Below are 24,951 nucleotides of genomic sequence, written 5' to 3'. Positions count from 1 at the left end.
AGCACCATTTCTTAGGAAGCTTTATTTACCAAAACATTAATTAAAAATACCAAATCATGCAAATATTGTCCAGATTCGGCCTTGAAGTTGCTGAGCTGGCAGAAGTCTGGGTGATAGCGGCGTTTTTTTCTTTCTTTTTTGGTTCTTTTTTTTTTTTTTTTTTTTTTTTTGGAGCTGGGGATCGAACCCAGGGCCTTGCGCTTCCTAGGCAAGCGCTCTACCACTGAGCTAAATCCCCAACCCCTTTTTTTCTTTCTGTTACATGCGATGTTATCAACAACATCACCATTTCCAGAGACCAAGGTATGAGCCTATTGTTTTGTTCAATTAGTTGCCACCACGTAAGTAGCTTGAACAAATAAATAACTGGAAACTTCATTCATTATTTAATTTATTAAGTGTACAGTAGAAGAGAGAAAATGGGCTGGGCCATACTTAGGGTATCACCTGTGGGACAAAGGGAAGAAAGTCAGTCTTCCTATGCTGGGAAGATCCATGCCTTGGGAAGGAGGGCAGTTCAGATGGGCTGGTATGTAGTCCCGGTGCTTTATCAAAAAAGACTTTGATTCTGGTCCCCCTTCTAATTCCCTTAGGACAGTCTGGGAACCCTGCACGGATAGAGAGGGAAAACCACATCAAGCACGCTAGCAAGGAAGCAGGAAAAACAAAACTGTCTGTTAAGTTGGGCCCAACAAAGCAAGGCAAGGTCACATTCCACAAAGGCTTATGGTCTGAGCCTCATCCCTGGCTGGAAGGAGAGAACTGAGTGTAGCACACATGCAGAGGTGGTCATTCAGAGTCCACACTCACATAGCCCCTGACGTTCTCATTGCTCCGCCATAGCCTCTAGCACCTTCCTATGTTCCAGATAATGCAGCTAGCTATGGTGACTCAAGCCTTTAATCCCAGCTCTCCGATCTCCAGGTTTGGAGAGTGAAAGGAAGTAGAAGGAGAAAATTAAATATTGCTTTGTTAGAACCGTTCTAAGACTTAAAAGACCAAACAGCTTGACAGAGGGGGATAAGTGGAACAAGAGAATATAATGGAGGATGAATATAATCAAAATATATTTTGTGTGTGTGTGTGTGTGTGTGTGTGAACATGTCATAATGGAGCTCAATGTACTAATGCATGACAATATAAACATTTTCAAAACCTAAATACTTTATTTATGTAACATGCACCTCAATTAGAACAAGGAGATCAGATGTTAAGTACAATACTTATGTATTGAGAGGGTTGGAATGAGGCTTAAGAGAAATCAAGAGGACGCAGTAGACAAGAGAATGTCATGGTTCCCTCTAGAGACACTAAGAAACAGAAATGACCTGATCACCATGGAATAGTATAATGGAATGTGGTTTTGATTCGATCTGAACCATCATTACCAACAGTGCCTAATTAATCACCAGCGGGCAGAGGAACCAGATTCCTAGGAGAACTAAAAACATGTCCCAATGGGATGAGAGTCCAGGGATCCCTCCTTTTCATTTCCAGTGTCAGAGAAAGGGAAGATAACTTTGACTTTGGAAGAATAACTGTGGTAAGATGTGGTGAGGGCCAGATGCTGGAAGCAATCTCTTTTGGGTCAAGGCTCAGCATTGCTGCATTCTCCTGAAGAATTACTTTGCCTGAATCAAAGAGAAAACACAGTAGTCATATCCAGATCATGGCACTGATGCAGAGTGCTTTGGGAAGTTCAGGGTGGCATTCCCATCCACGGTATGCTGAGCCCTAACACCAGTGCTGTCACCGGGGCACAAGCCATCAGTTTGCTCTCACTTTTCATGGTGTGAAGATCAAGTGGAGGCTCCATTCAGGCCAGAAGCTCCTCATCATGGGGAAACCTCCCTGCCAAGGAGTGAGAAGACTCTGACCTGATCATGGTAAGATCTGAGGGTTTTCTTCTGTAGTCCAGCTAAATCGCCCATGTCTTAAACAGTGGGGCCACATCTGGCACATGTATTGTCCTGAACAAATTATTTAACCTGTCTCTGTTTCTCTTCATCTGCAAACAAAGGTAGAGTAGAATCATTGTACCTGAGCTACATAATGGATGCAGAGTGTATGAGTACCACATAGGAAGTCGAACAGGGCTCAGAATCCAGGCCTGGGCTGGTTGGCTGTGTAATGTTGGGGAAGATGTTTCAATTCTCTGGTATTGAACCTCTGTACAAGAAACCAATGCTGATAAATATTCCAGACATGTAGCATGGAGGCAGATGGGCAGAAAGTTCTCAGCAGATGGTGACAGTCATCATGTGGACACCAACAAGAACAGATATGGAAACCCATTACCTGCACCTCCTAGTGCATGCCTAGGTCTTTGGTGATCGGTAAAGAGAAGGAACAGCCAGGCTGTGGTGACACATGCCTTTAACCCCAGCACTCAGAAAGCAAAGGAAAGTAGATCTCTGTAAGCTTGGTCTACAGAACAAGTTCCACAACAGCCAAGAAGACACAGAGAAGGGGTTGGGGATTTAGCTCAGTGGTAGAGCGCTTGCCTAGGAAGCGCAAGGCCCTGGGTTCGGTCCCCAGCTCTGAAAAAAAAAAAAAAGACACAGAGAAAAACTCTTTAAAAAAAGAGACAGACAAAGAATGTATCCATGAAAATGGAAATAACTGGAAGACAGTCAAGGAATATTTGAATTTTGGTGACTCAGAATTGAATCAGGCAAAGGGGGAGGGGAGAGTTTTGAATCACAGCACGAAACAACAGAAAGACAGTCAAAGGATGATGGACCTTAAAGAGCTTGAAAATAATTTACTCAAAGTGACCTGGACAGTAAGAGAGCCAGGAACACAGGAAGAAAATCGAAGAGTTCACAGCTTAGAAGTCCTTCAATTGCTTTTTAGTAACACAAGAAAAGCTATAAGACAGCATAGGAGAACTTACTATAAATAACGCAAGCAAGGGTGATCACCTCTTGAAGGGGTAGGACATGAGTGAGATCAGGAGAGGCATGCAAATGGTTTCTAAGCCTTTTGCAGAGATTATCAACAATAAAGCACTTAAATATTGGAAGGGGGTCTTCCCTCAAAAAGAGAAAAAAATAGGAGGAAGGGGAGAAGGCAGGAGATTCAGAGTTAAGCTGGAGGAGGAAAGAGGCTACACAACGTCCAAACATGCAAGAGGGGGCCTCTAAGGGGACTCAGCCCACGCATCCCCTCTGCAGATGGCACAGGACCTCCAAAAACTCAAGAGGGCTCCTGTGAGGAGGCACAACCCACTCATCCCCTCTTCAGGCCCCACCCATCAACCTGCAGGGATCCTGCCTCTCAGCTGTCACAGTGGCTGTCACTACCTGCCATCTTCATGGTGAGCTTCAGTGCCCCAGATCCCCTCTCTTTTACAACAGTAGCATCACCTCCTGCAAGCTGCAACACTGTTCCCTCTACAGCTCTGTCTCTCCCACACTCAGTAACTTTACTTTATGGCTTTCAGTTCTGTGTTCTTCTGACGGTGTTTGGGTTTTTCAGAGACACGAGACTGCACACATTTCCAGCCTATGAGCTCTTATACATGGTCTGTCAACATTGCCCAATATTTTTTAAAAATCCCTTAACTTAGTTACTTACTACGGGCTGCTATAAACAGAGCTAAGTATGGTGTGTGGATTTCGACTTGATACCATGCAAAAAGAAACAACAGTGTTAGTCTGGTAGTTGTTATTGTTGTTGGTGGTGGTTGTTGTTGTTGGTGGTGGTGGTGGTGGTGTTACGATTTTTGGTTTTTGTCAATGTAACACAAGCTAGAGTTATCTAGGAAGAACCTCAATTGAAAAAAATTGTCACCATTATCTTTCCTATAGTGAAGTTTCTAAGGCATTTTCTTGATTAATTAGGGAAAGGTATAGCCTACTGTGAGTGGTACCAACCCTAGGTAGGTAGTTCTGGGTTGTGTAAGAAAGCAGGTAGAACAAGTCATGGAAAGCAAGCCAATGAGGTAGGATTCCTCCATGGTCTCTTCTTCAGTTCCTACCCTGACTTCCCTCAGTGATGAAGAACGACCTGAGAGCTCGAAGCGGAAGTAAAAACCTGTTTCTCCCGAAATTGCTTTTGGTCATCTGTTTTATCACAGTCCTCACAAAGACACTTCTGAAAGTATCAGAACAATGGGCAACTTTGGAATCTGGGGTGTTCATGAGGCGATATATAAATTATAAGTTCTTGGAAATTCATGTCCTGTATATTTTGTTTCAGAGACCAAATTGTTGCAGGATCTTGATGCCAGTAACTTGCTCCCAATGACTCAGAATAAAAATGATATTAGGGAAATATAGTAGAAGTGAAAATACTTTTTAAATGGTGAATATTTTACAAGGTTATACAGGCACTTTTCAAACCGCTCTGGTAACTTTTATAAATACATAAACTTACTTCAAAGTAAAATGTTTGAAAATGTATCAGAATCATGTTAACTAATAATTATGCAAAAATCAAAACCCTTCTTTGGATGTTTCAACATTATGGTGCTGAGACAGGGAGATCTCATGTTCAAGTCCACCCATGTATTCGCATCAGTCTACGTAATGTAGTAATACCCTGGCTTTGACAGAAGAAAGGTGAGAAGAAGGGAGGGGAACAAGAGGAATGAAGGGAGAGAGGGAGGAAGAGAGGGAAGAAAGGGGGGGCTTCAAATATCCTGCAACAAAATTTTACCTTATATGAAAAGAAATTAACCTACTTCAAACTTTCACTAGGAAACTGCATGGGGTTTGGTCCTTTATTTTTTTTAACTTTATTTTGTGAAGCAAGGCCTCTCTCTGAAGCCCAGGCTGTCTCAATCGCACAGGTCCTTCAGTCTAAGACAGTCTAATGCCTGGATTGTATCTTCTCTCTTTTTTTATTTCCAATTTTGAAAATTATTTTTATTGCTTTTAATTATGTGTGTGTTTGTGAGTATGCACACATGTGTACAGGTGACTGAGGTAGTCAATAGTGTCAGATCCCCTGGAATAGGTAGTTGGGAGCTGGCCAACATGTGCTGGCAACTGATCTCAAATTTTCTTTGAGAATAATTTGCACTCTTTTTTTTTTTTTTTATTTAATGTATATGGTTCTTTTTTTTCTCCAGGCACACCAGAAGACATCAGATCCCATTACAGATGGTTGTGAGCCACCATGTTTGCTGGGAATTGAACTCAGGACCTCTGGAAGAGCAGTCAGTGCCTAACCACTGAGCCATCCTCCAGCCCCTAATTTGCACTCTTAACCACTTAGTCATCCCCCCATTTCTAGGATTCTATGTTCTTAAGGAATTACGTCATTATAATATCAGGTGACAATCACTGTAAGCCTAACACTTTTTTCTTAAAATATATCCAAATACATATAATGAAAAAGGTTTTTTGGGGGCTGGAGAGATGGCTCAGTGGTTAAGAGCACCAACTGCTCTTCCTGATGTCCTGAGTTCAAATCCCAGCAACCACATGGTGGCTCACAACCATCTGTAATGAGATCTGATGCCTTCTTCTGGTGTGTCTGAAGACAGCTACAGTGTACTCATCTATAATAAATAAATAAAATATTTAAAAAAAAGAAAAAGTTTTTCTCTTAGAGGGAAAATATTTGGTCCAATTTGATGAGCTATAAAGATTGTTTTTATTTAATTTTAATTTTGTTTTATGTGTATGGGAGGTTTGCCTCTGTGTGTGTGTGTGTGTGTGTGTGTGTGTGTGTGTGACTTACATACCTGAAAGACCCAGAACAGCAGTTACTGTGAGCCCCCATGTGGGTCCTGGGAATCAAACTCAGGTCCCCTGGAAGAATAGCCAGCCCTCTTAACCACTGAGCCCTCTGTTCAGCCCCATGAGCTTTGTTTTCAAACAAGAGTCCTAATTGAGGTCACTGGAAATTGCAGCATTCGTTGGGGGGTAATATCTTGTCTATAGACCTAGTTTCAATCTGTTGTCTAAACTTCTGCAAATACTATCAGAAAGTAAGAAGAAGCCGAACTGAGTCTTATCATCACATCATCATAAGCCGCAAAATTCATTATTATTCCTACCACCTAGAAGGAACAACTTCAACAGCAGGCCAGTGTACAGATCGTAGCACACGCTTAGCAAATGTTTTTTGTGATAATAAGAATTAATGAGTGAATCCCTGTTTTTAATTAGCCTCTTTTCCCCTTTACCAAGGAATCAGAGGCTCAAATATAGGATCCACCTGTTCCTGGTTTCCTTGGGCCCTCTCGACCTCTGACAGAAGCAGGAGGAGAAGACCAGGAGCTGGGGGAGAAAACAAGGAGCTGCTGAGAGGCGGGCTCAAGAAGAGACAGAGGCAGAAGTGTCCCGACTGCAGGACTTCAGGACCCATTGAACCATGATGATGGGACAGCACCTCCAGCTGGATTCATAGCAGAACAGACTATGGTCAACCAGAGCTCCCCCACTGGCTTCCTCCTGCTGGGCTTCTCTGAACACCCACACCTGGAAAAGATTCTCTTCGTGGTTGTCTTGTGCTCCTACCTCCTCACCATCCTAGGAAACACACTCATCCTCCTGCTGTCCACATTGGACCCCAGGCTCCACTCTCCAATGTACTTCTTCCTCTCCAACCTCTCCTTCTTGGACCTCTGCTTCACCACAACCTGTGTCCCCCAGATGCTGTTCAACCTCTGGGGACCCACAAAGACCATCAGCTTCCTGGGATGCTCTGTCCAACTCTTCATCTTCATGCTCCTGGGGACAACAGAGTGCATCCTCCTGACAGTAATGGCCTTTGACCGCTATGTGGCTGTCTGCCGGCCCCTCCACTATGCCACCATCATCCACCCCCGCCTATGTCACCAGTTGGCAGGTGTGGCCTGGGCTATAGGTTTGATCCAATCCATAGTTCAGATACCACCCACCCTCAAACTGCCCTTCTGTCCCCACAGGCAGATCGATGACTTTCTTTGTGAAGTCCCATCTCTAATTCGACTCTCTTGTGGGGACACCACTTTTAATGAGATCCAGTTGGCAGTTGCAGGAGTCATCTTCCTGCTTGTACCTCTGAGCCTCATCCTTGTCTCTTATGGTGCCATCGTCAGGGCAGTGCTGAAAACTAACTCTTCAAAAGGGCGCAGGAAAGCTTTTGGGACCTGCTCCTCCCACCTCATCGTGGTCACCCTCTTCTACAGCTCAGTCATTGCTGTCTATCTGCAGCCCAAAAATCCCTATGCCCAAGAGAGGGGCAAGTTCTTTGGTCTCTTCTATGCAGTGGGCACCCCCACATTCAACCCTCTTGTATACACCCTGAGGAACAAGGAGGTGAAGAGAGCATTCTGGAAGCTGCTGGGGAAGGACGTGGACTCTGGGGAAAGCTGAGGGCAAAATACTTGTGTGCTTTCTGAAATAAAAAGTTTCTTCATGATCTATATATTGTAATTTTATTTGTGCATATTAATTAACATAATAATTAATAATAATAATAAAAGAAGTTGTGAACTAGAAAGGGAGACATGTGAGGAGTTGGAGGGAGGGAACCTGGGAGGAGATGGAGGGAGAAAAAACGTCAGGAGAAAAGTGATACAATGCTGTTTCAATTAAAATGTATTTTGGAAAAAAATTTAAAATGTGAAGCCCCCAAGGCCACACACCTGAGTCACACGTGAGTGTGACTATGAAAGGAGAGAGAGTGACGGAGAAATATGCATTTCCTTTATGGACTTTAAGTTCAAACATTATCTACTCTTGATATTTCCTCTGTTTTCCATTGTGTCTTCATTATCTTTGTTTCTATACATTCTCAAACTCTTTCGTGGTGGTCTCTGGGTATATATTCTCTCCCCAGTTGTTATTTCTGTTTAGGGGAGGCATATATCTGCATGTGCAGTGCAAACAAAGGCTTGGGTTACAACAAACAACAAATCTGGTACTTTCAATATGCCCTTTTATCTGCTTACAATGTGTGATGATCTAGTCACTTCTTAAGTCTCTGTCACCTATCTCTATTACCTATATCATTATGATCTATCTATATCTATCTCAATCTATCTACCTATCTATACTTATGTTTATCATATATCTAACCATCATTAATCTATCTCTAACTATCTATAATCTATAATCTATCTATCTGTCTGTCTGACTCTCTATCTTAGTCTTTCAGAGTCATGAGACATTTCCTTGTAGCCTCCTAGGTCTTGCAGAGCATGAGGACTTCTGCCTCATAACATTAGATATAGCAACATAACATGAGAGCTGCCTGAACCAGGAAATGTTTCTCCACTGATGGAAGTCGTTATTTGAATGTGAAATGCCTGCCTCATCCCACATCCTCCCTATATGCTCATGTTTTTTAACATAAGGTCCACAGGTAATGGCGCTCTTTTGTAATGCTGTGGAACGTTTAGGAATAGAAGCGGGGATGGAGAAAATGGATCATTGAGGCAGGTCTTGGGGTTTTATGGCATGGCCCCACTTGCTTCCACTCCCTGCTTCTTGACTGTGAATCCAGTGTGGCTCTGCTACTAACACTCCTCCTACCATGCTTTTCTACCATAATTGACTGCATCCCTCAACCTATAAGCCAAAATAAATCCCTCATTCCTTATGATGCTGCTGCTTCTTATTCTTATTCTTAATCTTATTCTTATCCCGCTCCCCCTGCCCCTGCCCCTGCTCCTCCTCCTCCTTCTCCGTTTTTAGTATAGACTTTATTCAGGGCATGGAGAGGGAAGTTGAGGAGTATTAGAGGCCAAGAAAGGCAGAGAGAGAGAGAGAGAGAGAGAGAGAGAGAGAGAGAGAGAGAGAGAGAGAGGAAGGAGGAGGAGGAAGGAGAAGAAGGAGGAGAAGGAGGAGAAGAAGGAGGAGAAGAAGAAGAAGAAGAAGAAGAAGAAGAAGAAGAAGAAGAAGAAGAAGAAGAAGAAGAAGTAGTAGTAGTAGTAGTAGAAGTAGTAGTAGTAGTAGTAGTAGTAGTAGTAGTAGTAGTAGTAGTAGTGGCCAGCTACGAACAGGTGAAGAGAGAGGGATGAATGGAATGGGGAGAGAACTGGAGCATGAAGTCAAGAGCAAGAAAGAGCAAGAGCCCTTATGATGCTTCTTGTCGGGTTTTTGGCTGTAGCAACCACAAAAGTCACTGACACTGAATAGGACAGACAGACTGAGAAAATGGAGGGACATGGAAAGGAAAGAAGTCCCCCATTCAAGGATAAACTGTAAGCCTTTGCCAGCTGAGAAACCAGAATTTGAGCACAGTTAATGTTTGTTATGAAAGCTGCTTACGTAAAACAGAATTCTTTTATATAGAAAAGTTTCAAATAAGAATGTTAAAATAGCAATGAATCATGGCTTAAAGACTAAGCACATACTACCCTCAGGAAGGTATTCTTTTATTTCCCAGCTATAAACCTTCAATTTTCAAGGACTCTTACTACAACCTCCACTTATCATTTAAAAAAAGACTTAAGCTACTGACAACCCTTGTCACTTGTGGTTTCATTTCTTCAGGTTGTAATCCCCATCCCCAGAAGATACCCTATAATCCCATTTACCAAAAAGAGGGGGAAATCGTCTTAGCAAACTTTTAAGATGTATTTTGAAAGCTGCCAAAAATATTAGCAACTACCAAGAAACTAAAGTACAACTCTTTTGTGAAACACACACACACACACACACTTTATGTGGCTTCCACCAGCTCTAATCTGAGTACCTCTCTGTCTCCAGTGCTTAAGTCTACAGAGAGGTTTTCCTATCAATATCAAGCACTGCTTAATATTGGCTCACACTGAAATTCTTTTCTTCAGAAAACTCATTCCATCTTCACTTGGGGAGAAGTCTGTGAAAAATTATCTTGGACTGCTGTAGGGAACAGCCTAGAGCTTCATCCCTGGCCCATACCCATTGCTCCTGATGATACAGTGAGGTGTCTCAACACTGTTGTCATCATACAGTCATTGTGATTCTATGTCTTTGCTGTATATAAATAACAAACCGGGAGTGGGAGGAGTACATTTGGGATAAAGATAAATAAAATAATTGATAATTAAAAATAAATAATAAACTGTCTACTGTTAAAGTTCATTTACATATGATGATTGCTGAAGGAAAGAAACACATCGTCTTCAGTGGTGTAGCCCCAGGTCAGATGCCCACGCTCCTGTAAATAAACGCTCACCCACAAAATTGTAAGCACACATAATATAACTCACTGGGTCGCAAAATACATGAAAGTAGAAGGACACAAGAGAACAGAGGGGGATAAGAAAGACAAGAGAAGATTATAGAGCATAAATATTATATATATACATGTATGTATATACATATATATAGTGTGTGTGTGAACATATGATAATGGAACTCCATGTACTAATGCATGACAATGAAAAGAACATTTTCAAAACCTAACTACTGGATTTATGTAACCTGCACCTCAAATTAACAAAGAGATAAGACATAAAATACAATACGTATGTATTAAGAGGGTAGAAGCAAGGCTTAAGAGAAATCAAGAGGACGCCATAGATAAGAGAATGTCATTGTTCCCCCTAGAGACACTAAGAAACAGAGGAGACCTTATCACCATGGAATATTATACCGGAATGTTGTTGTCGATTAGATCTGAACCATCATTACCAACAGTGCCTAATTAAGCATCAGTGGGCAGAGGAACCAGATTCCTAGGAGAACTAAAAACATGTCCCAACGGGACGAGAGTCCAGGGATCCCTCCTTTCCATCCCAGTGCCAGAGAAAGGGAAGATAACTTTGACTTTGGAAGAATAACTGTGGTAAGAGGCGGTGAGGGCCAGATGCTGGAAGCAGTCTCTTTTGGTTCAAGGCTCAGCATTGCTGCATTCTCCTGAAGAATTACTTTGCCTGAATCAAAGAGAAAACACAGTAGTCATATCCAGATCATGGCACTGATGCAGAGTGCTTTGGGAAGTTCAGGGTGGCATTCCCATCCACGGTATGCTGAGCCCTAACACCAGTGCTGTCACCGGGGCACAAGCCATCAGTTTGCTCTCACTCTTCATGGTGTGAAGACCAAGTGGAGGCTCCATTCAGGCCAGAAGCTCCTCATCATGGGGAAAGCTCCCCTGCCAAGGAGTGAGAAGACTCTGACCTGATCATGGTAAGATCTGAGGGTTTTCTTCTGTAGTCCAGCAAAATCGCCCATGTCTTAAACAGTGGGGCCACGTCTGGCACCTGTTGTGTTGTCCTGAACAAATTATTTAACCTGACTCTGTTTCTCTTCATCTGCAAACAAAGGTAGAGTACAATCATTGTACCTGGGCTACATAAAGGATGCAGAGTGTGTGAGTACCACATAGGAAGTCGAACAGGGCTCAGAATCCAGGCCTGGGCTGGTTGGCTGTGTAATGTTGGGGAAGACGTTTCAATTCTCTGGTATTGAACCTCTGTACAAGAAACCAATGCTGATAAATATTCCAGACATGTAGCATGGAGACAGATGGGCAGAAAGTTCTCAGCAGATGGTGACAGTCATCATGCGGACACCAACAAGAACAGATATGGAAACCCATTCCCTGCACCTCTTAGTGCATGCCTAGGCCTTTAGTGACCAGTAAAGAGAAACAGCCAGGCAATGGTGACACATGCCTTTAACCCCAGCACTCAGGGAGCAAAGGAAAGTAGATCTCTGTAAGCTTGGTCTACAGAGCAAGTTCCACAACAGCCAGGACGATACAGAGAAAACCTGTCTTTTAAAAGAAAGCAAAGAGAGAGAGAAAAAAAACAGAGAATGTATCCATGAAAATGGAAATTAACTGGAAGACTGTCAGGTAATATTTGAATTTTGGTGGCTCAGAATTGAATCAGGCAAGGGGGGAGGGGAGAGTTTTGAATCACAGCACAAAACAACAAAAAGACAGTCAAAGGATGATGCACCTCCTGCTGGATTCATAGCAGAAATGGACTATGGTCAACCAGAGCTCCCCCACTGGCTTCCTCCTGCTGGGCTTCTCTGAACACCCACACCTGGAAAAGATTCTCTTCGTGGTTGTCTTGTGTTCCTACCTCCTCACCATCCTAGGAAACACACTCATCCTCCTGCTGTCCACACTCGACCCCAGGCTCCACTCTCCGATGTACTTCTTCCTCTCCAACCTCTCCTTCTTGGACCTCTGCTTCACCACAACCTGTGTCCCCCAGATGCTGTTCAACCTCTGGGGCCCCACAAAGACCATCAGCTTCCTGGGATGCTCTGTTCAGCTCTTCATCTTCCTGTCCTTAGGAACCACTGAGTGCATCCTCCTAACAGTAATGGCCTTTGACCGCTATGTGGCTGTCTGCCAACCCCTCCACTATGCCACCATCATCCACCCCCGCCTGTGCTGGAAGCTAGCAGCTGTGGCCTGGATAATGGGGCTGATTCAATCCATAGTCCAGACACCTCCCACTCTCCGCCTGCCCTTCTGTCCTCACAGGCAGATAGATGATTTTCTTTGTGAAGTCCCATCTCTAATTCAACTGTCCTGTGGAGACACCACTTTTAATGAGATCCAGTTGGCTGTGTCCAGTGTCATTCTTGTGGTTGTGCCTCTGAGCCTCATCCTTGTCTCTTACGGTGCCATTGCCAGGGCAGTGCTGAGGATAAACTCCACTGAAGCATGGAAAAAGGCTTTCGGGACCTGCTCCTCCCACCTCATCGTGGTCACCCTCTTCTACAGCTCAGTCATCGCTGTCTACCTGCAACCCAAAAATCCTTACGCCCAGGAGAGGGGCAAGTTCTTTGGTCTCTTCTATGCAGTGGGCACTCCCACACTGAACCCTCTCATTTATACCCTGAGGAACAAGGAGGTGAAGAGGGCATTCTGGAGGCTTTGGGGGAAGGATGGGGAATCCAAAAATACCTAAGAGAGACATAGTCATAGCAGAAGGATTGCTGTAAGTTCAAGGCCAGGATTGGTAGACACACTGAGACTTTTGACAAAACTGGGGAGATACTGGTAATTAAAATTTAAATGACTGGTAAATTGAAGAGAATTGTTAGGGTAACAGTGGGGACCTAGTTATGGCCTCGCTTTGACTTTAGTTCTGGTTATGTTACACCAAGGTATATAACTAGTACACTTACGGTGAAGGATGTTGTAAACGTGGCTTAATCATTCCTTTGGTTTGACAAAACCCTATTAGTGGTAAGCATTTCTAGCCTCGAAGACATTAGATACCCCACAGTTAAGAGCTTTGTCTCTAACAGGGACATTGTCTCTACAGTAAAGAGAAGGCCTAGAACATTTCCTGATGGATAGTTTTCTTGCAACTAAGATTACCTGGTCCAAGAACTTTAGAGGCTAAGAATTTCTCCCCACTACTGATGTTTTATACTCTAGAGTCTGTTGGGTCTCATGAAAAGCATCAACACACTGGTACAAGAGCCCTTTCCTGCTCTGTGGTCAAGTCCCTCACCAGTAAGTGGTTCTGGGGGGACAAAAATGGATCACTGAAATTTGCTTCCCCTGTATCTAAAGCGTTAGTGGTTTACTATCAGTGGTGTTAAATGTGAACATAGAATTTGTCCTTACTTTGAAGGGATGCCATTCAATGGTCCAGACTCCAGATGTCTAAAAACTGCAAACATGCGATAAGCCCTGGATCTTTATGGGTTTTATTTCCCACTTTCTAAGCTATTACATTAATGCCCCCAGTACACTTACCCTCCTGGCTGACTCTGCTTAACAATATAATCTCAATCAATACAATCTTAACCAACGCAATCTCAATGAAGCTGATGGTTGACTTTTCTGCAATTCTGTAAAACAGTTGCTAAACTCGGCCATAATTAAAGATTAAATTAGACAATTGTCAGTAGTAGCCAAACTCCTATGAAAGTACTCCATGTGGAAAATTCTACAAACAAGTGATGAAGATCTTGACACAAAATACTTTGTATAATGTTTTCAGGTATTTCACACCCTGAAGGAAATGTTCTGAAAGCTATAAATAGGCCGTTTATTAATGGGTCTTATTAAAATAGGTCTTGGGATGTTATTTCTAATTTCATTCTTAAAAATTGAAGTTGAAGTGCAATGTTTGAAGACCTTTTCTCAGTACTACTGTGTATTTTAGGTCATGTTTATTTAAAATCAAATTTAGGTAATGAATTTATGCTAAATGTATTTTAAATAATGTTAAATCAATGGATGGGCTGAAATGTCTAGCATTAAAGGGGTTTTTAAACTACTTTGACTAACAAACCATTGAGAACTAGTTTCTGAATTTTAAAAACTTTGTTACTAGTTTCATGTGATCAGGTCTTGTCATATAGGTGCGTTCATGTGTGTGCATGCATTTGTGTGTGCATGCATGTGTCTGCATGCGTGTAGAGAACCTTTTGAGATCATATAATTTCTGTGAGTTTGTACTTTTAACATTTTAAAATTTGTTTGATGTTTATAAGAGAGTACTTGGATGTATATATTTGTAGAGTCCTCCGAGGTCAGGAGAAATCACTAGGTTCTGAAATTGGAGCTACAGGCAGTTGTGAGCCATGGTGTATGGGCTGGAAACTGATTCTTGGTGCTCTACAAGATCAATAACCATGCCTAACTACTGAACGATCTCTCTAACTCCCTATATTTTTAAATATTTCATGCAAATCTTCATCAATATTTCTAAACATATTTCTAGAACTTTATTTCAAGCAATACTTAGGTTAGCAAGGGTTACCTTTTTCACATTCTGAAAAAAAAAAATGTGTTCAGAGTATTCATGAGAACGTGGTCATAATCAAGTTCACAAGTTTGGCCAATCTTTCCCTTCACAGATGGTCATTACTACCATGCGCCTACAACTAATATTCTCTTCCTCATATAAATCTTGTTATGTTTAGATTATTATGATGTTCTTTTTTGTTCTCATTTATGCTTATGCCTCATGCTATTTTACCAGAGACCGCCACAATCATTCCTCTGTCCTAGAGGAGAAAGAGAATTGTTATCAGAGGCTGGGGAAATGGCTCAGCAGCTAAAAGTACTTCCTGCTCTTCCCGAGGATTCAAGTTCTGTTTCCAACACACACATCAGGCAGCTCACAACCTCCTCTGACTCCATCCCCAGGAGATCCTGAACCCTCTTCTGGCCTCTTGCACAGCATGCACACAAATAAAAATCCTTTTTAATTATTTAGAAGAAGAGAATTATCATTATAAATATATTCACATGGCATTAAAAATTAATTTATACAGACTCATACTGAAATAAATTGTATTAAAACAAAGATAAAAAATATTTAAATTCATAATTTCCCAGTTGTTTTATTTCATGATCTATGACTATTCATATCCGGGAAATCTAGATGATAAGATATTATATCATTTACTGACAACAGTGTGTAACTGCATTTCTTTCCAACTCAAGGTTTATTTGTTTATGGTTAGTTGGTTAGTTGGTTGGTTGGTTGGTTGGTTGGTTGGTTGGTTTTTTGAAACAAGGTCCCACTATATAGTATTGGCTATTCTGGAACTTCCTAAATAAACTAGTCTGATCTTGAACTCACAGAGATCCACCTGCATCTGCCTGAATGCTAGGGTTAAAGATGTGCTCCACCGTAGCCCCACCATATTGATAGCTTAAAAATGGCCACTCTATACTACAGACAAGTATCCTGTGCATGCCTTTAATACCCACATTAGAAAGACTTGAAAGTTTCATGTCATCCTTGGATACATAAGAAGAGTCTGTCTGTATAAACCAGGAAATGAAGGAAAGTGGAAAAGAGGGAAAAGGACAGATAGAAGGACAGATTGAGGGAAGAAGGTTAAGCTAAAGTACGGAAATCAATCCATGCTCTATTGCAGGCTTGTTTGCCTGAAGGAAAAGATACTGTCTTAGTCCTGTTGGAACACAGTCATGAAAGAGTTCTGACAGAAACTAGAAGCAAAACTGTTGTGTGAACTTACGTACACACCTGTAGACCTAAACTGAGTCTGGTCCTTTTTCATAATAGCACTTGATAAGAGTCTCTTCGGTGCATGCAAGACTGTACCTCAGAAAGAAGGGGTTGCAGATCCAGACTCATGAACCCTAGGCATCACCACTACAGTCGTGGCTATTCCTTTGTTTCCTTTGTGGGATTCCGTCATCTCTAAGATACCTCTGGGTTTGGGGCTGGTCACAATAGTTAATTACACAGCTGAGGTAATGGGGTCAACCATCCTTTGCATCCTGCTCAGTCTTTTACACTGTGATAATCTTCTGGATTATAACACTGTTCTCCCGCCTCTGTGGAGAGAGTGTAGACTTGAGTTTTACCACTGCTAGGGCTATCACTCAATGTGCCAAAGAACCACCGTGGGATTCTGCTAACTATCAGATATACAAATTCAAGTTACACAGTCAGAGTTCAAAAATGAGGTCCAGATATGAGGCCCTGATACATCCACCATCATTTGAACTGGGCTAAAGGAACTTACATTCCCATTATGATTCATTAGATGAGAGGTAGACAAATATCCCAAGTCATCTATGAACCTAGGATTTGATCATCCCACATTATTACAATATAGAATATTTCAGAGGAATTAAGCAGAGAGGAAGGATTTGAGAGATGCTAGTGGTATAGTCCTATAGGGATATATGAAAGAACTAAGAACAGATGTGACACTGGTTATTCCCAAACACTATCCTATTGAGAGAAAAGGAGTAGGTGAACTATTGGCCTACACCAGTGGGGACTAATGCTGGCATGTATCCTCGAGAGTCCCATGCCCCTCTACCATACTTACAAGCTAATTAATTGTCTATGGGCTGTAGAACCCTTGGGTCTCAGCTGAATTAATGAGCTGTTTCTCCATAGGTCAGGAATTCTGGGATCCTCTCTCCACCAAATACCATGTCAGTTTTTCCACTACGAGAACCATTAACAGACGCTAACTTCTCCATGTACTGACAGGGAAGGCTGCTGGTGGAAGAGATGGCTCTGACCAACCTTGACCTCATCTGTGCCATAGAAAAGACAGTGGAGCACTGTAGTTTACACAACTGATTGCTTACAAATATACTCCCTTAGTTTATTGATCTCAACTTTCTTTGCTTCAACTTCTCATGTTAGGGTGGTGCAGATACGTAGAGTTGAAAAGGGTAATGATAAGATGTTTAACAACCAACTTCATTAGAGGGATTCGGATTCGGAGCCTGAGTTTATAGTATTTGCTGAATTTATACAATGTAAACATTCCCAACAAGGAAGATACTAGCTAACATTTACTTACTAAGAGGTGCGACGCACATACATGTACTTAGAAAGGGCCTAGTAATGAACATTATCAATTCTTATTAATACTAGAGAGCTAAGCACCCATTCAGAGATGAGTAATCTTATATTCAGTTTTCCTCTTGGTGTCCATGTTGGGGGCTAGGCACCTGTTGAAAGTTCTTTGCTGTCCAAAGAAGATGTTCTGTGGTTGAAGGTAAGTAGAATAGTTCTCATCTGTGAAATATCAGATGTGTACTCAACAACCAAGCCTCAGGCTGGAAGGCAACCGAAACCAGACATTTTGTTTGTTTCTTTCCTATTGGAGGAGGTTGCTTTAAAAAAACAAAACAAAAACAATGAGATTTCATTTAGTGTGTGAGTGTGTGTGTGTGTGTGAGTGTCTGTGTCTGTGTGTGTGAGTGTGTGAGTGTGTGTCTCTGTGTGTGTCTGTGTGTATGTATGTGTAAGTGTGTGAGTGTGCATCTGTGTATATGTGTGTGAGTGTGTGAGTATGTGTGTAAGTGTGTGCGTGTGTGTGAGTGTGTGTGTATGTGTGTATATGTGTGTGTGAATGTGTGTGTGAGTGTGTGTGTTTTGTGTGAATTCGTGTCTGCATGTGTGTGTGTCTGTGTGTCTGTGTATGTGTGTGTGTGAGTGTGTGTGTCTGTGTGTGTGAATGTGTATGTGAATGTGTGTGTGTGTGTGTGTGTGTGTGTGTGTGTGTGTGTGTGTGTGAATGTGTGTGTGTGTGTGTGTGTGTATGTGTATGTGTGTGTGAATGTGTGTGTGTGTGTGTGTGACTGTGTGTATAAGTGTATGTGTATGTGTGTGTGTGTGTGTGTGTGTGTGTGTGTATGTGTGTGTATGTGTGTGAATGTGTGTGTGAGTGTGTGTGTGAATGTGTGTATAAGTGTATGTGTATGTGTGTGTGTGAATGTGTGTGAGTGTATGTGTGTATGTGTGTATGTGTGTGTGTGTATGTGTGTATGTGTGTATGTGTGTGTATGTGTGTATGTGTGTGTATGTGTGTATGTGTGTGTGTATGTGTGTGTATGTGTATGTGTGTATGTGTGTGTGTGTGTGTTTTTCATGTGTGTTTCAGTGCTTACAGAGGCCAGAAAAGGACATTGGACTCCATGGATCCATAGGCTACTGTGAACTGCTTGACATGGGTGTTGGGAACTAAGCTCTGGCTCTTAGTAAGAGCACCAAGCACTTTTAACTGCTAAGCCCATTTTTGCTTCTGAAATAAGGAATCACTCTGTGGCCCATGCTGTCCTCAAACTCACCACCCACCTTCCCCTGCCTCCTGAGCGCTACCATGGAAGGCAATGCCACGATGCCCGACCTAAACATCGTGAATTTCTATCACCTGTATCGAATGTGGTTTTATTCCTTCAAGCTCTAAACAGGAGAAGACCACAATCAGCCACAGTTCCCCTCTTTCTGCATTTCTCTGAACACCAGGCCAGGGAAATGATCTCTGGAGTCTTGAGCCTAATGTCTGGTGAATAGATGGCCTGAAACATGTTATTTACCTAAGACAGTTCAGTCATTGATGAAATTGGGAAGATCACTGCAGGGACACTGTGGAAACGAGGTGTTCAGATAGCTATCCATCTCGATTGGCCCAAGGAAAATATTTCACGGGTGTAAAAATGCTAATAGAAAAATGAGAGAATGGTTATCAAATGACTTCTTCAGATGACTACCCCCTGCCCTGGTTTGTAGCACAACGTTTACATCTTAAAGCTTAAGAAAAAGACAAATGTACAGACCAGTAAATGCCAGAAAGACAGACAGGCAGTGGCGGCACACACCTTCAATCCCAGAACTGGGGATAGAGGCAAGCAGATAGCTCTGAGTATGAGGCTAGCCTGGTCTACAGGATGAGTTCCAAGACAGCCAGAGCCTACACAAGGAAACATTGTGTGTGTGTGTGTGTGTGTGTTGTGTGTGTGTGTGTGTGTGTGTGTGTGTGTGTGAGAGAGAGAGAGAGAGAGAGAGAGAGAGAGAGAGAGAGAGAGACTACCAAGGTAGTTATGTATATTTCTTAAGGGATGGATTTCTGTAGGCAAATTATCTTATTCACGTGGGTGGTTTATATCCTTGTCAAATGGGAGTTTATTGTGTGGATGTAATTTGGATTGAGAACTTAACAAATAAATCTGAATGCTGGGTTGCAGTTTGTTGAATCTTGATTTTACCGGGTGGCTGGAACCAGAGAGTTCGCGGCTAGCAGAGAGCCACCAGGAGAGATAATAATCAGAGATAAATTATGGTTAGTTCCATATGGTCCCCCACGGGTGCCGGAACTGATTCTAGGGACCAGTGGACCAAGGCGCCATGCTGGAACAGCTTGTGGCTTGCCTAGGTCTGAGAGTACTTGAGGGCAGCGTGGAGCCACTGAGATAAAAATACCTTGCAGTGCCATGTGGCCCCACAGGTGCTGGTGCTAGAGGGGAATAAAAGGTTACCAGTTTTTTGATATTCACCGCAACAGGGTGCCACTACAGCAACATATGAAAAACTACATCAAAAGCAAAGAATGCTTTGCTGCTACTGACATCAGCCTCCTTTGCCCAGGCAGTCTGTGTGAACAGCCACCTATTCTCCAACACCTTCCTGGTTTCCTCTCAGCTACAGGACCCTATCGGACTGGGAGGAACAATGAAGAGAAGTCCTTAGGTGATGGCCTGAAGAAGGGAGCCTGAGAGACATCAGTCTACCTTGTGTGTCCTGAGGAGAAAGCAGAGTGAGTTTTCACCAGGCCCTTTGTACCACACTAATCTGACAATCTTATCCCTCCAACCAGACACAGACACCATGGTCAACCAGAGCTCCCCCATGGGCTTCCTCCTGTTGGGCTTCTCTGAACACCCACACCTGGAAAAGATTCTCTTCGTGGTTGTCTTGTGTTCCTACCTCCTCACCCTCCTAGGAAACACACTCATCCTCCTGCTGTCCACACTCGACCCCAGGCTCCACTCTCCGATGTACTTCTTCCTCTCTAACCTCTCCTTCTTGGACCTCTGCTTCACCACAACCTGTGTCCCCCAGATGCTGTTCAACCTCTGGGGCCCCACAAAGACCATCAGCTTCCTAGGATGCTTTGTCCAGCTCTTCATCTTCTTAGCCCTGGGGACAACAGAGTGCATCCTGCTGGCAGTCATGGCCTTTGACCGCTATGTGGCTGTCTGCCAGCCCCTGCACTATGCCACCATCATCCACCCCCGCCTGTGTTGGCAGCTGGCAGCTGTGGCCTGGGTGATTGGCCTGGTGGAGTCAGTGGTTCAGACGCCATCCACCCTTCACCTGCCCTTCTGTCCCCACCATCAGGTTGACGACTTCGTGTGTGAGGTCCCTGCTTTGATTCGACTGTCCTGTGGGGACACCACCTACAATGAGATCCAGATGGCTGTTGCCAGTGTCTTCATCTTGGTTGTGCCTCTGAGCCTCATCCTGGTCTCTTACGGTGCCATCGCCAGGGCAGTGCTGAGGATACGCTCTGCAAAGGGGCGCAGGAAAGCTTTCGGGACCTGCTCCTCCCACCTCATCGTGGTCACCCTCTTCTACAGCTCAGTCATTGCTGTCTACCTGCAGCCCAAAAATCCCTATGCCCAAGAGAGGGGCAAGTTCTTTGGTCTCTTCTATGCTGTGGGAACTCCTTCTCTTAACCCTCTCATCTACACCCTAAGGAACAAGGAAGTAAAGAGGGCACTCAAGAGGCTGCTGTGGAAGGAAGTAGAGCCCACGTGACACGCGCTCTCAGTAAGCTGAATGGGAAACTTGCATGCCGTGTAGGCTTAAGTTTTCCTCCCTACCCTCTTCAGACCTATCCTGCCTCTGTAGTAGATGACAGACTATAAGACACAAAGAAGAGAGGTTCAGTAAAGGAGCATAACTGTGTGAAACCTTACCACATGAATCAACATACTCTATCTGTATCTTCATTTTATTAATTCACCCTTGTCCTCAAACGCCCTGTCGCACCCAGTGACTTTGTTTCTAATTCCCTTCCCTTGCCAGAGTGTTGCTATTCTTTTTTTAAAGGTTACTTTTTAAAGAATTGTTTATTTTATGAGTACAATGTAGCTGTCTTCAGACACACCGGAAGAGGGCATCAGATCCCATTACAGATGGTTGTGAGCCACCATGTGGTAAGGGGAATTGAACTCACGACCTCTGGAAGAGCAGTCGGTGCTCTTCACCGCTGAGCCATCAAGGTTTGATTTTTATGATATGTCTCTGTGTGAGAGTGTGTACGATGTCTGTGGAAGCAAGAAGAGGTTCCCTGAAATTAGCAGACAGTTGAGTTATCCAACATGGGTGCCTACCTTGAACTCTGGTCCTGGAAAAAGCACAAATGCTCTTAATGCTGAGCCATCTCTCTGGCTCCTTGTCATGTCCGTGTTGCTGCTCCCACACCATAATAAAATGACCCTGTATTGTTCGCTGGATGCCAGATAAAAAGAACCTTGGGGAGCAGCCTGAAATGCAGTCAGTGGTCTCCTTACCAGTACCAGCCAGCCAGCTCACAAACAGGAATGGCTTCTCCTCAAAGGAGGGAGAACATTTTCTGCCCTGGGATTTTGGTGCCATCTACTGGCCACATCTGGAACTGCATTGATATACCGAAAAATCACCAAAGTCCCCTCCCTAAATAGAAGCACACACCAGGGTTGCTGGGGGGTAATTAACGTTATAGTTGGTGTGATATACTCATGCTTTGCGATGTTCCAGGTACTGTCTAAAGTTACTTACACTCCTTGACCCACTTCATTCTTGTAGTATTATGAAGATTTATTCGGAAGCAAAAACGAAGAGTTCAAAACCATCTCTCTCAAAGTTCTCGGCTAGTACTGGCACCCACCCAGCTAGTAATCCTGCTTTGATATAAATAGAGCCCTCCTAGCTCAAACGAGAAGCCTCAATTTGTCCTCAAGCTTAAGAGGAGTCAATCTTAACTAGACACATGTCCACAATGAAGCTAGCCTCCATATAGGTTTTCCAAGGGTTTCAAAGCCCCCTGTGAGAGCACTAGAGACAGAAGACAACTTCGGCAAGAAATTTGAGCCTGGAGGTTCGTCCCAGGACAGCGCTTCCTTGCACGTGCAAGGCAATGGGCTGGATTTCCAGTATCTATGATGATCTGAGAACTAGGAAGCTGGATGAAGGGAGTAGGAAGGCAGGGAGGGGGGTCACCATAAATCTGTCGCCTGCCTGGGCTAAATAGGAAGGCCCCATGGGAAAAAATAAGGATAATTTGTCTCAATGTGTTCCTGCCTTGGCTCTACAATTTCAAAGCTTTTGGTCATGAGTGGAACTTGAAAGCTGGATACAAAGTGGCATGAAATTTTATTCCTGGAACTATGTGTAAGGTTCTAATCTATCTAGCTTTCCTGTTAAATGTAGCAATACCAAACTCCCTTTGGGCACAGGATACCAGTGAAGGAGGAAGAGGGAAATCCTAGTTTCATATCTACTTCAAGTGTTAGCATTTACTCTGGCATGAGCCCAGAGTGTCAGTATTAGCTCTAACCTAACCCCAATCGTCACTGCAGCCTTTCCTGAGCCATAGTATGTCTGCTCAGCTACATTTTGGGGCTGTCCTAATGCAGGGCTCCTTCTAGTATGTTTAATAACCCTAATCTTAGACCTGTAAGTAATGCAACCTTATAATTTTTTTTTAATTTAGGATATTTCGGTTTTTGTTTTTGTTGGGTTTTGTTTGTTGATACAGCATTACGTAGGCTTGGCTGGTCTGAAGGCTTGATACGAAGACCAGGTTGGCTTCAGACTCACAGAGAGCTCTGCCTGCTTCCGCCTCCCAAGTGCTGGAATTAAAGGCCTGCATGTGCCACCATGCAACTTGGCCTGCATGTATATGCCCTGCCGGTGTGCCTGATGCCTACAGTGGACCCACGTGTGACACTAGGAACCAAACCCAAGCTCTCAGAAAGAGCAACAAGTGCTCTTAACTACTGAGCACTAGTCCAGAACTTTTGAAACAGGCACTCCAAGCTGCTCTAATGCCCCTGAAAGGAAGGCTTCTTGGCTCTGGAAGCCTGCAGTCCAGGAAAGAACTGTGACTTTGGCTGGCCTACCCCACCCCCATACCTCTAGCTTTTCTCAACTAGTGCTAAACCCTGACAATGTCAGTTTGCTTGGAAAAGAGGCTTCTGACCATCTTCCCCGAATGTCCCATGCTCCTGCCATCCCCTAGACATCTCATCACAGATTCCAAGTCCTTGTAGATCATGGTGTAGGGCAGAGGTCAGCAAACCAGTCTATGACCATGTGTAGCCACTACTTGTTTTTTTGTAAAGTTTTATTGGAATGGCAGAAAATACTGTAAAGTTACCAAAGCATAGTATAGGCTTAGAAGCTAACCCAAATAGAACTATCAGTCACCAGGATAAGAAGCTGCCCCTCAGGAATGCTGCCCTACTTAAAGATATGTTAAGATGAAAAGACTAACTACCCCCCCAATGAAACGCGTATGCTAGAATCCCTTTTCTCCACATAGTAACTTAAAATCCTCATTGCTAATCCTTCCTGCTTTTCTGTTTCCTAAGCATGATGTCTCCTTTTGACCTCTATCTTGGTTATTAGCCAGTCAAAATCTTAAACCTCTTGCCCTGACAGTTTCTGTCTCTGAAGAGCCACGCCACCCACCCCACCCCCCATACAAGTCCTGAAACATCCACTGTTGAACCCATGCTTGCTAGATTTCAATCCAGAGAGCTTAACTCTCCCCCCTCTTAGCCATCTCTCCTCTTGGCACAGCTAAAATTTTGGGCTTGCCTGTCTTTTCTTCCTCCACCCCCAAGCTCCAAATTGTCCTCAATGTTCCTCTGAGTTCTCTTTTAAATATCTTTTTTTTTTTTTTTTTCAAATCTATGAGACCAGGAACCCTTGGAAGGAACCCAGTGTTCTCCAGGGCAGGGCATTTTTCTTGAAACCTGTCCCACAGCAAAGAGAACAAAATTTGAATTATCTGCTGACTTGGAGAATCGGCATTATCTGAGAAGGAACTGTGGCCTTAGATGTGTAGAGAGAATAATGCAAACTGTGGCCTTAGCTACAGTTAGAACTATGCAGGATGCACATCAAGGTGGGAGTTAGATAAATGGAGGAATGCAAAAGCTGCTGGGTCAGATACAACTTCTCAAAAGATCCTTCCTTTAGTTTCCAACCTTCAGTAGTTAGGGTTTCCAGAGAGTAAGCACCGTAAAGGCTAGGCGGACTCCATGTCAGGCTTCAAAGCCCAGGCAAATCCAGGCCTTGAAACTGCCCCACCACTTGGCCCGAGGCAAGGACAAATGGGTCAGCAGCAGTTTCCAGACTTCCTCAGCAAGTTTCCAGTCCCCACACCCTGGTAATGGAACGTCCATAGAGATGGACCCAACAGATTAACACAGAGGTCACCTACCCCAGAATTCCATAATGTCCTTTAAGTCAGGACTGCAAGCTCACTTGGTTGTTTCTCTAGTCTGGTAATGGGAGACCCCAGCGTGCTGGATTTCCGCAGAATAAAACACTCTTTGTGTTTACGTACTATTTGAATCCAGGGTGTTATTCTTTGGGGAATCATGGACCCTTACAGCACTTAGCACAGATACCTATGAATACCACAGGAATCTGAGACATTAGTGTGGAAGCTTGGGGCTACACCTGCATGTCATTTCTGGCTATCAGTTCACTTCTGAGTCACCAACAAAGCTAGCCTCTCTGTGCACAACTGCCCTAAACCCGTAGTAGAATAATTCCTCAAAACACACAGCTTTATTGTCTATATTTGCGTT

The 24,951-nt window shown here is 43.4% G+C and overlaps 3 protein-coding genes across 4 annotated transcripts; all 3 read left to right on the top strand.

Annotated features, from left to right (window-relative positions):
• The first annotated feature begins 3,633 nt into the window (after positions 1-3,633).
• LOC116887238 (olfactory receptor 2H2-like) lies at positions 3,634-7,313 on the top strand. 2 transcript variants are annotated; one of them, XM_032888800.1, is made up of 2 exons: positions 3,634-3,651; positions 6,387-7,313. In XM_032888800.1, the coding sequence occupies exons 1-2, from the start codon at positions 3,634-3,636 to the stop codon at positions 7,311-7,313; spliced, it is 945 nt and encodes a 314-aa protein (XP_032744691.1). The 2 variants fall into 2 exon arrangements, with proteins under 2 accessions (XP_032744691.1, XP_032744693.1); XM_032888802.1 differs by lacking the exon at positions 3,634-3,651 and having other exon boundaries at positions 6,375-7,313.
• A 4,553-nt stretch (positions 7,314-11,866) lies between these two features.
• Positions 11,867-12,805, top strand: LOC116887174 (olfactory receptor 2H1). The gene has a single exon (XM_032888725.1). The coding sequence runs from the start codon at positions 11,867-11,869 to the stop codon at positions 12,803-12,805; it is 939 nt and encodes a 312-aa protein (XP_032744616.1).
• Positions 12,806-19,969: 7,164 nt separating this feature from the next.
• On the top strand, positions 19,970-20,902 carry LOC116886855 (olfactory receptor 2H2). Its single transcript, XM_032888311.1, has one exon. It carries the CDS (start codon positions 19,970-19,972, stop codon positions 20,900-20,902), a length of 933 nt encoding a protein of 310 aa, XP_032744202.1.
• Positions 20,903-24,951: the final 4,049 nt, after the last annotated feature.

This window comes from Rattus rattus, chromosome 18 (assembly GCF_011064425.1).
Source record: "Rattus rattus isolate New Zealand chromosome 18, Rrattus_CSIRO_v1, whole genome shotgun sequence".
NCBI classification, from domain to species: Eukaryota; Metazoa; Chordata; class Mammalia; order Rodentia; family Muridae; genus Rattus; species Rattus rattus.
The sequence above is the reverse complement of the archived record's forward strand: the minus strand, read 5'-3'. Positions and strand labels throughout refer to the sequence as shown.